The sequence below is a fragment of the Eleutherodactylus coqui genome, chromosome 1, assembly GCF_035609145.1.
Source record: "Eleutherodactylus coqui strain aEleCoq1 chromosome 1, aEleCoq1.hap1, whole genome shotgun sequence".
Lineage (NCBI taxonomy): Eukaryota > Metazoa > Chordata > Amphibia > Anura > Eleutherodactylidae > Eleutherodactylus > Eleutherodactylus coqui.
In genome coordinates, this window is record NC_089837.1 from 1,980,793 (window position 1) to 1,993,519 (window position 12,727).

At 61.9% G+C, this 12,727-nt stretch overlaps 2 protein-coding genes across 5 annotated transcripts in view; one reads left to right on the forward strand and one right to left on the reverse strand.

Annotated features, from left to right (window-relative positions):
* LOC136617429 (zinc finger protein 300-like) overlaps positions 1-12,727 on the forward strand; it is a 1,148,901-nt gene that overhangs the window by 1,037,925 nt on the left and 98,249 nt on the right. Inside the window, exon 1 of one of the 2 annotated variants that reach the window (XM_066594259.1) lies at positions 12,164-12,706. The exons of the other annotated variant lie outside the window; for it this stretch is intronic. Within the exon in view, the coding sequence (XP_066450356.1) occupies positions 12,685-12,706 (22 nt within the window). The 5' untranslated portion in view covers positions 12,164-12,684. Of the gene's footprint in view, positions 1-12,163; positions 12,707-12,727 lie in introns of those variants that run through there. 2 annotated transcript variants of the gene reach the window in all.
* The window catches only part of LOC136617486 (zinc finger protein 84-like), a 522,213-nt gene that overhangs the window by 176,179 nt on the left and 333,307 nt on the right, over positions 1-12,727 (reverse strand). The gene's annotated exons all lie outside the window — the stretch shown is intronic.

Here is a 12,727-nt window from a genome sequence, read left to right on the forward strand (position 1 = left end):
AACACTGAGCGGCTCCCCGGTCACATGTCAGGCTCCCCGCTGCTGCAGTAACACTGAGCGGCTCCCCAGCCACATGTCAGGCTCCCTAATGCTGCTGTAACACTGAGCGGCTCCGCGGCCACATGTCAGGCTCCCCGCTGCTGCAGTATCACTGAGCGGCTCCCCGGTCACATGTCAGGCTCCCCGCTGCTGCTGTAACACTGAGCGGCTCCCCGGCCACATGTCAGGCTCCCCGCTGCTGTAACACTGAGTGGCTCCCCGGCCACATGTCAGGCTCCCCGCTGCTGCTGTAACACTGAGCGGCTATGAGGCCACATGTCAGGCTCCTCGCTGCTGCAGTAACACTGAGCGGCTCCCCGGCCACATGTCAGGCTCCCCGCTGCTGCAGTAACACTGAGCGGCTCCCCGGCCACATGTCAGGCTCCCTGATGCTGCAGTAACACTGAGCGGCTCCCCGGCCACATGTCAGGCTCCCAGCTGCTGTAACACTGAGCGGCTCCCGGTCCACATGTCAGGCTCCCCGCTGCTGCTGTAACACTGAGCGGCTCCCCGGCCACATGTCAGGCTCCCCGCTGCTGCTGTAACACTGAGCGGCTCCCCGGCCACATGTCAGGCTCCCCGCTGCTGCTGTAACACTGAGCGGCTCCCCGGCCACATGTCAGGCTCCCCGCTGCTGCTGTAACACTGAGCGGCTCCCCGGCCACATGTCAGGCTCCCCGCTGCTGCAGTAACACTGAGCGGCTCCCCGGCCACATGTCAGGCTCCCCGCTGCTGCTGTAACACTGAGCGGCTATGAGGCCACGTCAGGCTCCCCGCTGCTGCAGTAACACTGAGCGGCTCCCCGGCCACATGTCAAACTCCCCGCTGCTGCACTAACACTGAGCGGCTCCCCGGCCACATGTCAGGCTCCCTGCTGCAGTAACACTGAGCGGCTCCCCGGCCACATGTCAGGCTCCCCGCTGCTGCAGTAACACTGAGCGGCTCCCCGGCCACATGTCAGGCTCCCCGCTGCAGTAACACTGAGCGGCTCCCCGGCCACATGCCAGGCTCCCCGCTGCTGCTGTAACACTGAGCGGCTCCCCGGCCACATGTCAGACTCCCCGCTGCTGCAGTATCACTGAGCGGCTCCCCAGCCACATGTCAGGCTCCCCGCTGCTGCAGTAAAACTGAGCGGCACCCCGGCCACATGTCAGGCTCCCCACTGCTGCTGTAACACTGAGCGGCTCCCCGGCCACATGTCAGGCTCCCCGCTGCTGCAGTAAAACTGAGCGGCACCCCGGCCACATGTCAGGCTCCCCACTGCTGCAGTAACACTGAGCGGCTCCCCGGCCACATGTCAGGCTCCTTGATGCTGCTGTAACACTGAGCGGCTCCCCGGCCACATGTCAGGCTCCTTGATGCTGCTGTAACACTGAGCGGCTCCCCGGCCACATGTCAGGCTCCCTGCTGCTGCAGTAACACTGAGCGGCTATGAGGCCACATGTCAGGCTCCCCGCTGCTGCAGTAACACTGAGCAGCTCCCCGGCCACATGTCAGGCTCCCTGCTGCTGCAGTAACACTGAGCGGCTCCCCGGTCACATGTCAGGCTCCCCCCTGCTGCAGTAACACTGAGCGGCTCCCCGGCCACATGTCAGGCTCCCCGCTGCAGTAACACTGAGCGGCTCCCCGGCCACATGTCAGGCTCCCCGCTGCTGTAACACTGAGTGGCTCCCCGGCCACATGCCAGGCTCCCCGCTGCTGCTGTAACACTGAGCGGCTCCCCGGCCACATGTCAGACTCCCCGCTGCTGCAGTATCACTGAGCGGCTCCCCAGCCACATGTCAGGCTCCCTAATGCTGCTGTAACACTGAGCGGCTCCCCGGCCACATGTCAGGCTCCCCGCTGCTGCAGTAACACTGAGCGGCTCCCCGGCCACATGTCAGGCTCCCCGCTGCTGCAGTAACACTGAGCGGCTCCCCGGTCACATGTCAGGCTCCCCGCTGCTGCAGTAACACTGAGCGGCTCCCCAGCCACATGTCAGGCTCCCCGCTGCTGTAACACTGAGCGGCTCCCCGGACACATGTCAGGCTCCCTAATGCTGCTGTAACACTGAGCGGCTCCCCGGCCACATGTCAGGCTCCCTGCTGCTGCAGTAACACTGAGCGGCTCCCCGGCCACATGTCAGGCTCCCTGCTGCTGCAGTAACACTGAGCGGCACCCCGGCCTCATGTCAGGCTCCCCACTGCTGCTGTAACACTGAGCGGCTCCCCGGCCACATGTCAGGCTCCCCACCGCTGCTGTAACACTGAGCGGCTCCCCGGCCACATGTCAGGCTCCCTGATGCTGCAGTAACACTGAGCGGCTCCCCGGCCACATGTCAGGCTCCCCGCTGCTGCAGTAAAACCGAGCGGCTCCCCGGCCACATGTCAGGCTCCCCGCTGCTGCAGTAAAACCGAGCGGCTCCCCGGCCACATGTCAGGCTCCCCGCTGCTGCAGTAAAACCGAGCGGCTCCCCGGCCACATGTCAGGCTCCCCGCTGTAGTAACACTGAGCGGCTCCCCGGCCACATGTCAGGCTCCCCGCTGCTGCAGTATCACTGAGCGGCTCCCCGGTCACATGTCAGGCTCCCCGCTGCTGCAGTATCACTGAGCGGCTCCCCAGCCACATGTCAGGCTCCCTAATGCTGCTGTAACACTGAGCGGCTCCCCGGCCACATGTCAGGCTCCCCGCTGCTGCTGTAACACTGAGCGGCTCCCCGGCCACATGTCAGGCTCCCTGCTGCAGTAACACTGAGCGGCTCCCCGGCCACATGCCAGGTTCCCCGCTGCTGCTCTAACACTGAGCGGCTCCCCGGCCACATGTCAGACTCCCCGCTGCTGCAGTATCACTGAGCGGCTCCCCGGCCACATGTCAGGCTCCCCACCGCTGCTGTAACACTGAGCGCTCCCCGGCCACATGTCCGGCTCCTTGATGCTGCAGTAACACTGAGCGGCTCCCCGGCCACATGTCAGGCTCCCCGCTGCTGTAACACTGAGCGGCTCCCCGGCCACATGTCAGGCTCCCCGCTGCTGTAACACTGAGCGGCTCCTCGGCCACATGTCAGGCTCCCCGCTGCTGCAGTAAAACCGAGCGGCTCCCCGGCCACATGTCAGGCTCCCCGCTGCTGCAGTAAAACCGAGCGGCTCCCCGGCCACATGTCAGGCTCCCCGCTGTAGTAACACTGAGCGGCTCCCCGGCCACATGTCAGGCTCCCCGCTGCTGCAGTATCACTGAGCGGCTCCCCGGTCACATGTCAGGCTCCCCGCTGCTGCAGTATCACTGAGCGGCTCCCCAGCCACATGTCAGGCTCCCTAATGCTGCTGTAACACTGAGCGGCTCCTCGGCCACATGTCAGGCTCCCCGCTGCTGCAGTAAAACCGAGCGGCTCCCCGGCCACATGTCAGGCTCCCCGCTGCTGCAGTAAAACCGAGCGGCTCCCCGGCCACATGTCAGGCTCCCCGCTGTAGTAACACTGAGCGGCTCCCCGGCCACATGTCAGGCTCCCCGCTGCTGCAGTATCACTGAGCGGCTCCCCGGTCACATGTCAGGCTCCCCACCGCTGCTGTAACACTGAGCGCTCCCCGGCCACATGTCAGGCTCCCCGCTGCTGCTGTAACACTGAGCGGCTCCCCGGCCACATGTCAGGCTCCCCGCTGCTGTAACACTGAGCGGCTCCCCGGCCACATGTCAGGCTCCCAGGTGCTGCAGTAACACTGAGCGGCTCCTCGGCCACATGTCAGGCTCCCCGCTGCTGCAGTAAAACCGAGCGGCTCCCCGGCCACATGTCAGGCTCCCCGCTGCTGCAGTAAAACCGAGCGGCTCCCCGGCCACATGTCAGGCTCCCCGCTGTAGTAACACTGAGCGGCTCCCCGGCCACATGTCAGGCTCCCCGCTGCTGCAGTAACACTGAGCGGCTCCCCGGCCACATGTCAGGCTCCCTGCTGCTGCAGTAACACTGAGCGGCACCCCGGCCACATGTCAGGCTCCCCACCGCTGCTGTAACACTGAGCGGCTCCCCGGCCACATGTCAGGCTCCCGGCTGCAGTAACACTGAGCGGCTCCCCGGCCACATGTCAGGCTCCCGGCTGCTGTAACACTGAGCGGCTCCCCGGCCACATGTCAGGCTCCCTGCTGCTGCAGTAACACCGAGCGGCTCCCCGGCCACATGTCAGGCTCCCCGCTGCTGTAACACTGAGCGGCTCCCCGGCCACATGTCAGGCTCCCCGCTGCTGTAATACTGAGCGGCTCCCCGGCCACATGTCAGGCTCCCCGCTGCTGCTGTAACACTGAGCGGCTCTCCGGCCACATGTCAGGCTCCCCGCTGCTGCTGTAACACTGAGCGGCTCCCCGGCCACATGTCAGGCTCCCCGCTGCTGCTGTAACACTGAGCGGCTCTCCGGCCACATGTCAGGCTCCCTGCTGCTGTAACACTGAGCGGCTCTCCGGCCACATGTCAGGCTCCCCGCTGCTGCAGTAACACTTAGCGGCTCCCCGGTCACATGTCAGGCTCCCCACTGCTGCTGTAACACTGAGCGGCTCCCCGGCCACATTTCAGGCTCCCCGCTGCTGCTTGTAGTTTAGCAGGCAGCCTGCTTCCACTTCTCCTGTCTCCCCGGCCATAACGTAAGCTTCCCGCTGTTTTCCTCTGTTGGCAGCCCTTCTGCTGATCACCCCCGGCAGGACACGGGGTCCCTGCTCAGGCAGCGCTGTCAGCAGTGTGCGCCGCCCCGTTCCCCGCTGTTTGCGGCTGCACACATGTACAGGATGGTGATGCAGTGGGGCCAGCACAGTGCACTCGGGCCCCTCCTGGGTGCTGCTGCTCCCAGCTCTCCGTCTGCCCATAGCCGGGGGTTGGGCAGATCACATGCACATGGCAGCATCACATGGCAGCACAGGGTTTGCTGACTCTTGCGCCCCCTGGAGGGTTACATTAGTAACATGATACCCCTGTCAGGCGGAAGTGTTTACAAGGAATACTGGACATTGGCCCCTAGGGGCCCCTCCACCCATGGCCGCTGCCATAGGATTGCATTAGATAGCGCAGCCCTCGGCAGAGGTCTGTGATGTGTCCGCGTTCCATTGGTCAGTGGTGACGGGCCGTCTCCTCTCTGCGCATGAGACGCCGGGAGCGGGGGAGGGGCACGGGTCGCATATTACTGTTTTCTGCCGCAGTTCAGCAGCGCTGCTGATTAGAGCCACCTGATTGGCTCTTCGGCCCCACGTGACTACACAGCGTGCACGCGGATTGCCTTCAGCAGCCGTGCGCTACACACTACAGTTAGGCAGCACGGGGTTAGGTTTAGGTTATGGCCGGCTGCACACGAGCGTGACGGGCTCCGCTGCGGAATATTCCACGGCGCCCCGCAGAGACCCCATACTTACCAGCGGATTCGGCGTCATCGCTCCCGCATGACGTTTCCCCGCCCACCGCATCACATGACGGCGGTAGGCGGGAAGGCGTTTTCACGCTATCTTCCGCTGTGTTACAGCGGGAAATAGCGTGAACGGACGGCTTCCATTGCAGTCAATGGAAGCCGTCAGCGTGTACACCCGCGGCAAATAGAGCATGCCACGGGTGAGGACGGGAGATTTCACGGTGCGGAATTCCGCGATGAAACTCCGCATCGTGAGCATTGTGCCATTAGGTTCAATAGAATCTAATAGCTGCAGGCAACACAGCGGAAATCCGTTCGTGTGAAGGAGGCCTTAGGGTTAGTGTTTAGGGTTGGGGTTAGGGTCAGGTTTAGGTAACCCCGTGCTGCTTAAAGGGGTTGTCCCTCGCCGAAACGGTTTTTTTTTTTTTTTTTCAACCCCCCCCCCCGTTCGGCGCGAGACAACCCCGATGCAGGGACGTACAGAAAGCTTACCGGAGCGCTTACCTTAATCCCCGCGCTCCGGTGACTTCTATACTTACCTGTGAAGATGGCCGCCGGCATCTTCTCCCTCCGTGGACCGCAGGGCTTCTGTGCGGTCCATTGCCGATTCCAGCCTCCTGATTGGCTGGAATCGGCACGTGACGGGGCGGAGCTACACGGAGCCCCATTGAGAAGATAAGAAGACCCGGACTGCGCAAGCGCGGCTAATTTGGCCATCGGAGGGCGAAAATTAGTCGGCTCCATGGAGACGAGGACGCCAGCAACGGAGCAGGTAAGTAAAAAACTTTTTATAACTTCTGTATGGCTCATAATTAATGCACAATGTATATTACAAAGTGCATTATTATGGCCATACAGAAGTGTATAGACCCACTTGCTGCCGCGGGTGTAGTGCACGGCTGCTGAAGGCAATCCGCGTGCACGCTGTGTAGTCACGTGGTGCCGAAGAGCCAATCAGGTGGCTCTAATCAGCAGCGCTGCTTAAACTAAGCAAAAAGTGCTAATATGCTTACGGTGCGGCCGTGTGAACCCAGCCTATCAGAGAGCAGCTACAAGAGAACTACATCTCCCACCATTCCCTCTGTACTGATCACATGGGGTGACATCACTACAGGCCTTTTACTCCTCCCTCTACTTACAGAGCTCCGCCCACTGATCACGTGACAGACACGTATTTTCGTGTCCTTGCTCACTGATACCCACACCCACAGCTCCGCCCATCTGCTTATGACGTCATCACAGGTCCTTCAACCACTGCAAGGTAAACAGACCGAGTCCTGGTGTGCTGTTCCCTCTGTTATCAGCCGGTATCAGAGGATATATATATATATATACAGCAGTACAGGGGTTGTGCTCTCTGTTATCAGCTGGTATCAGAGGATATATATATACAGCAGTACAGTAAGCTGACATGGGGGTTGCGCTCTCTGCTATCAGCCGGTATCAGAGGATATATATATACAGCTGTACAGGGGTTGCGCTCTCTGTTATCAGCCGGTATCAGAGGATATATATATACAGCAGTACAGGGATTGCGCTCTCTGTTATCAGCCGGTATGAGAGGATATATATACACAGCAGTACAGGGGTTGCGCTCTCTGTTATCAGCCGGTATCAGAGGATATATATATACAGCAGTAAAGGGGTTGCGCTCTCTCTTATCAGCCGATATCAGAGGATATATATATATATACAGCAGTACAGGGGTTGCGCTCTCTGTTATCAGCCGGTATCAGAGGATATATATATATATACAGCAGTCCAGGGGTTGCGCTCTCTGTTATCAGCCGGTATCAGAGGATATATACACAGCAGTACAGGGGTTGTTCTCTCTGTTATCAGCCGGTATCAGAGGATATATATATACAGCAGTACAGGGGTTGCGCTCTCTGTTATCAGCCGGTATCAGAGGATATATATATACAGCAGTACAGGGGTTGCGCTCTCTGTTATCAGCCGGTATCAGAGGATATATATATACACAGCAGTACAGGGGTTACGCTCTCTGTTATCAGCCGGTATCAGAGGATATATATACACATCTGGGTTGCGCTCTCTGTTATCAGCCGGTATCAGAGGATATATATATACAGCAGTACAGGGGTTGCGCTCTGTTATCAGCCGGTATCAGAGGATATATACACAGCAGTACAGGGGTTGCTCTCTCTGTTATCAGCCGGTATCAGAGGATATATATATACAGCAGTACAGGGGTTGCGCTCTCTGTTATCAGCCGGTACCCTGTGACCTCTCTCCCCTCAGGCCCCGATGGACGGCACGGAGATGAGCGGAAGGATATTAGCCGTCACCTGGGAGATCATCTACCTGCTGACCGGAGAGGTGAACTTCCCTCCATTCCTCCCATCTGTCTTGTATTTGTGCCATCCCTGAGCGTCTCCCTCCATCCACAGGAGTACACAGCAGTGAAGAAGACAGCGACTCCCATCATCCATCCTCACTCCCTGATCCAGAAGCTTCTAGAACTCACCAACAAGATGACGGAGCTGCTGACAGGAGAGGTGACTGCGGGGAATGTGGGGGGACATTCTAGCGGGGGGCTCTGGCTGATGACTGGATATTGTGTTGTCAGGTTCCTGTAAGGTGTCAGGATGTGGCCGTCTATTTCTCCATGGAGGAGTGGGAGTATGTAGAGGGCCGGCGGGATGTGTACGGGGCCGCCATGCTGGAGGCGGGGTCACCAGGTAAGAGGAGTGGGAGGATGCAGAGGGCCGGCGGGATGTGTACGCGGCCGCCATGCTGGAGGCGGGGTCACCAGGTAAGAGGAGTGGGAGGATGTAGAGGGATGTGTACGGGGCCGCCATGCTGGAGGCGGGGCCACCAGGTAAGAGGAGTGGGAGTATGTAGAGGGATGTGTACGGGGCCGCCATGCTGGAGGCGGGGTCACCAGGTAAGAGGAGTGGGAGTATGTAGAGGGCCGGCGGGATGTGTACGGGGCCGCCATGATGGAGGCGGGGTCACCAGGTAAGAGGAGTGGGAGGATGTAGAGGGATGTGTACGGGGCCGCCATGCTGGAGGCGGGGTCACCAGGTAAGAGGAGTGGGAGTATGTAGAGGGCCGGCGGGATGTGTACGGGGCCGCCATGCTGGAGGCGGGGTCACCAGGTAAGAGGAGTGGGAGTATGTAGAGGGCCGGCGGGATGTGTACGGGGCCGCCATGATGGAGGCGGGGTCACCAGGTAAGAGGAGTGGGAGTATGTAGAGGGATGTGTACGGGGCCGCCATGCTGGAGGCAGGGTCACCAGGTAAGAGGAGTGGGAGTATGTAGATAGATGTGTACGGGGCCGCCATGCTGGAGGCGGGGTCACCAGGTAAGAGGGGTGGGAGTATGTAGAGGGATGTGTACGGGGCCGCCATGCTGGAGGCAGGGTCACCAGGTAAGAGGAGTGGGAGTATGTAGAGGGATGTGTACGGGGCCGCCATGCTGGAGGCGGGGTCACCAGGTAAGAGGAGTGGGAGTATGTAGAGGGCCGGCGGGATGTGTACGCGGCCGCCATGCTGGAGGCGGGGTCACCAGGTAAGAGGAGTGGGAGTATGTAGAGGGCCGGCGGGATGTGTACGGGGCCGCCATGCTGGAGGCGGGGCCACCAGGTAAGAGGAGTGGGAGGATGTAGAGGGATGTGTACGGGGCCGCCATGCTGGAGGCGGGGTCACCAGGTAAGAGGAGTGGGAGGATGTAGAGGGCCGGCGGGATGTGTACGGGGCCGCCATGCTGGAGGCGGGGCCACCAGGTAAGAGGAGTGGGAGGATGTAGAGGGATGTGTATGTGGCCGCCATGCTGGAGGCGGGGTCACCAGGTAAGAGGAGTGGGAGTATGTAGAGGGCCGGCGGGATGTGTACGGGGCCGCCATGCTGGAGGCGGGGTCACCAGGTAAGAGGAGTGGGAGGATGTAGAGGGATGTGTACGGGGCCGCCATGCTGGAGGCGGGGTCACCAGGTAAGAGGGGTGGGAGGATGTAGAGGGCCGGCGGGATGTGTACGGGGCCGCCATGCTGGAGGCGGGGTCACCAGGTAAGAGGAGTGGGAGTATATAGAGGGCCGGCGGGATGTGTACGCGGCCGCCATGCTGGAGGCGGGGTCACCAGGTAAGAGGAGTGGGAGTATGTAGAGGGATGTGTACGCGGCCACCATGCTGGAGGCGGGGTCACCAGGTAAGAGGAGTGGGAGGATGTAGAGGGATGTGTACGGGGCCGCCATGCTGGAGGCGGGGTCACCAGGTAAGAGGAGTGGGAGGATGTAGAGGGCCGGCGGGATGTGTACGGGGCCGCCATGCTGGAGGCGGGGTCACCAGGTAAGAGGAGTGGGAGTATGTAGAGGGATGTGTACGCGGCCGCCATGCTGGAGGCGGGGTCACCAGGTAAGAGGAGTGGGAGTATGTAGAGGGATGTGTACGCGGCCGCCATGCTGGAGGCGGGGTCACCAGGTAAGAGGAGTGGGAGGATGTAGAGGGATGTGTACGGGGCCGCTATGGTGGAGGCGGGGCCACCAGGTAAGAGGAGTGGGAGGATGTAGAGGGCCGGCGGGATGTGTACGCGGCCGCCATGCTGGAGGCGGGGTCACCAGGTAAGAGGAGTGGGAGGATGTAGAGGGATGTGTACGGGGCCGCCATGCTGGAGGCGGAGTCACCAGGTAAGAGGAGTGGGAGGATGTAGAGGGCCGGCGGGATGTGTACGTGGCCGCCATGCTGGAGGCGGGGTCACCAGGTAAGAGGAGTGGGAGGATGTAGAGGGCCGGCGGGATGTGTACGGGGCCGCCATGCTGGAGGCGGGGTCACCAGGTAAAAGGGGTGGGAGTATGTAGAGGGATGTGTACGGGGCCGCCATGATGGAGGCGGGGTCACCAGGTAAGAGGAATGGGAGTATGTAGAGGGCCGGCAGGATGTGTACGGGGCCGCCATGCTGGAGGCGGGGTCACCAGGTAAGAGGAGTGGGAGGATGTAGAGGGATGTGTACACGGCCGCCATGCTGGAGGCGGGGTCACCAGGTAAGAGGAGTGGGAGTATGTAGAGGGATGTGTACGCGGCCGCCATGCTGGAGGCGGGGTCACCAGGTAAGAGGAGTGGGAGTATGTAGAGGGCCGGCGGGATGTGTACGGGGCCGCCATGCTGGAGGCGGGGTCACCAGGTAAGAGGAGTGGGAGTATGTAGAGGGATGTGAACGGGCCGCCATGCTGGAGGCGGGGCCACCAGGTAAGAGGAGTGGGAGGATGTAGAGGGATGTGTACGGGGCCGCCATGCTGGAGGCGGGGCCACCTGGTAAGAGGAGTGGGAGGATGTAGAGGGATGTGTACGGGGCCGCCATGCTGGAGGCGGGGTCACCAGGTAAGAGGAGTGGGAGTATGTAGAGGGCCGGCGGGATGTGTACGCGGCCGCCATGATGGAGGCGGGGCCACCAGGTAAGAGGAGTGGGAGGATGTAGAGGGATGTGTACGCGGCCGCCATGCTGCAGGCGGGGTCACCAGGTAAGGGGAGTGGGAGGATGTAGAGGGATGTGTACGGGGTCGCCATGCTGGAGGCGGGGTCACCAGGTAAGAGGAGTGGGAGGATGTAGAGGGATGTGTACGCGGCCGCCATGCTGGAGGCGGGGTCACCAGGTAAGGGGAGTGGGAGTATGTAGAGGGCCGGCGGGATGTGTACGGGGCCGCCATGCTGGAGGCGGGGTCACCAGGTAAGAGGAGTGGGAGGATGTAGAGGGCCGGCGGGATGTGTACGCGGCCGCCATGCTGGAGGCGGGGCCACCAGGTAAGAGGAGTGGGAGGATTTAGAGGGATGTGTACGGGGCCGCCATGCTGGAGGCGGGGTCACCAGGTAAGAGGAGTGGGAGGATGTAGAGGGATGTGTACGGGGCCGCCATGCTGGAGGCGGGGTCACCAGGTAAGAGGAGTGGGAGTATGTAGAGGGATGTGTACGCGGCCGCCATGCTGGAGGCGGGGTCACCAGGTAAGAGGAGTGGGAGGATGTAGAGGGATGTGTACGGGGCCGCCATGCTGGAGGCGGGGTCACCAGGTAAGAGGGGTGGGAGGATGTAGAGGGCCGGCGGGATGTGTACGCGGCCGCCATGCTGGAGGCGGGGTCACCAGGTAAGAGGAGTGGGAGTATGTAGAGGGCCGGCGGGATGTGTACGGGGCCGCCATGCTGGAGGCGGGGCCACCAGGTAAGAGGAGTGGGAGTATGTAGAGGGCCGGCGGGATGTGTACGGGGCCGCCATGCTGGAGGCGGGGTCACCAGGTAAGAGGAGTGGGGGGATGTAGAGGAATGTGTACGCGGCCGCCATGCTGGAGGCGGGGTCACCAGGTAAGAGGAGTGGGAGGATGTAGAGGGCCGGCGGGATGTGTACGGGGCCGCCATGCTGGAGGCGGGGTCACCAGGTAAGAGGGGTGGGAGGATGTAGAGGGATGTGTACGGGGCCGCCATGCTGGAGGCGGGGTCACCAGGTAAGAGGAGTGGGAGGATGTAGAGGGCCGGCGGGATGTGTACGGGGCCGCCATGCTGGAGGCGGGGTCACCAGGTAAGAGGAGTGGGGGGATGTAGAGGGATGTGTACGGGGCCGCCATGCTGGAGGCGTGGTCACCAGGTAAGAGGGGTGGGAGTATGTAGAGGGCCGGCGGGATGTGTACGCGGCCGCCATGCTGGAGGCGGGGTCACCAGGTAAGGGAAGTGGGAGGATGTAGAGGGATGTGTACGGGGCCGCCATGCTGGAGGCGGGGTCACCAGGTAAGAGGAGTGGGAGTATTTAGAGGGCCGGTGGGATGTGTACGCGGCCGCCATGCTGGAGGCGGGGTCACCAGGTAAGGGGAGTGGGAGTATGTAGAGGGCCGGCTGGATGTGTACGGGGCCGCCATGCTGGAGGCGGGGCCACCAGGTAAGAGGAGTGGGAGGATGTAGAGGGCCGGCGGGATGTGTACGCGGCCGCCATGCTGGAGGCAGGGCCACCAGGTAAGAGGAGTGGGAGGATGTAGATGGCCGGTGGGATGTGTACGCGGCCGCCATGCTGGAGGCGGGGCCACCAGGTAAGAGGAGTGGGAGTATGTAGAGGGCCGGCGGGATGTGTACGGGGCCGCTATGATGGAGGCGGGGTCACCAGGTAAGAGGAGTGGGAGTATGTAGAGGGCCGGCGGGATGTGTACGCGGCCGCCATGCTGGAGGCGGGGTCACCAGGTAAGAGGAGTGGGAGTATGTAGAGGGATGTGTACGGGGCCGCCATGCTGGAGGCGGGGTCACCAGGTAAGAGGAGTGGGAGTATGTAGAGGGCCGGCGGGATGTGTACGGGGCCGCCATGCTGGAGGCGGGGCCACCAGGTAAGAGGAGTGGGAGGATGT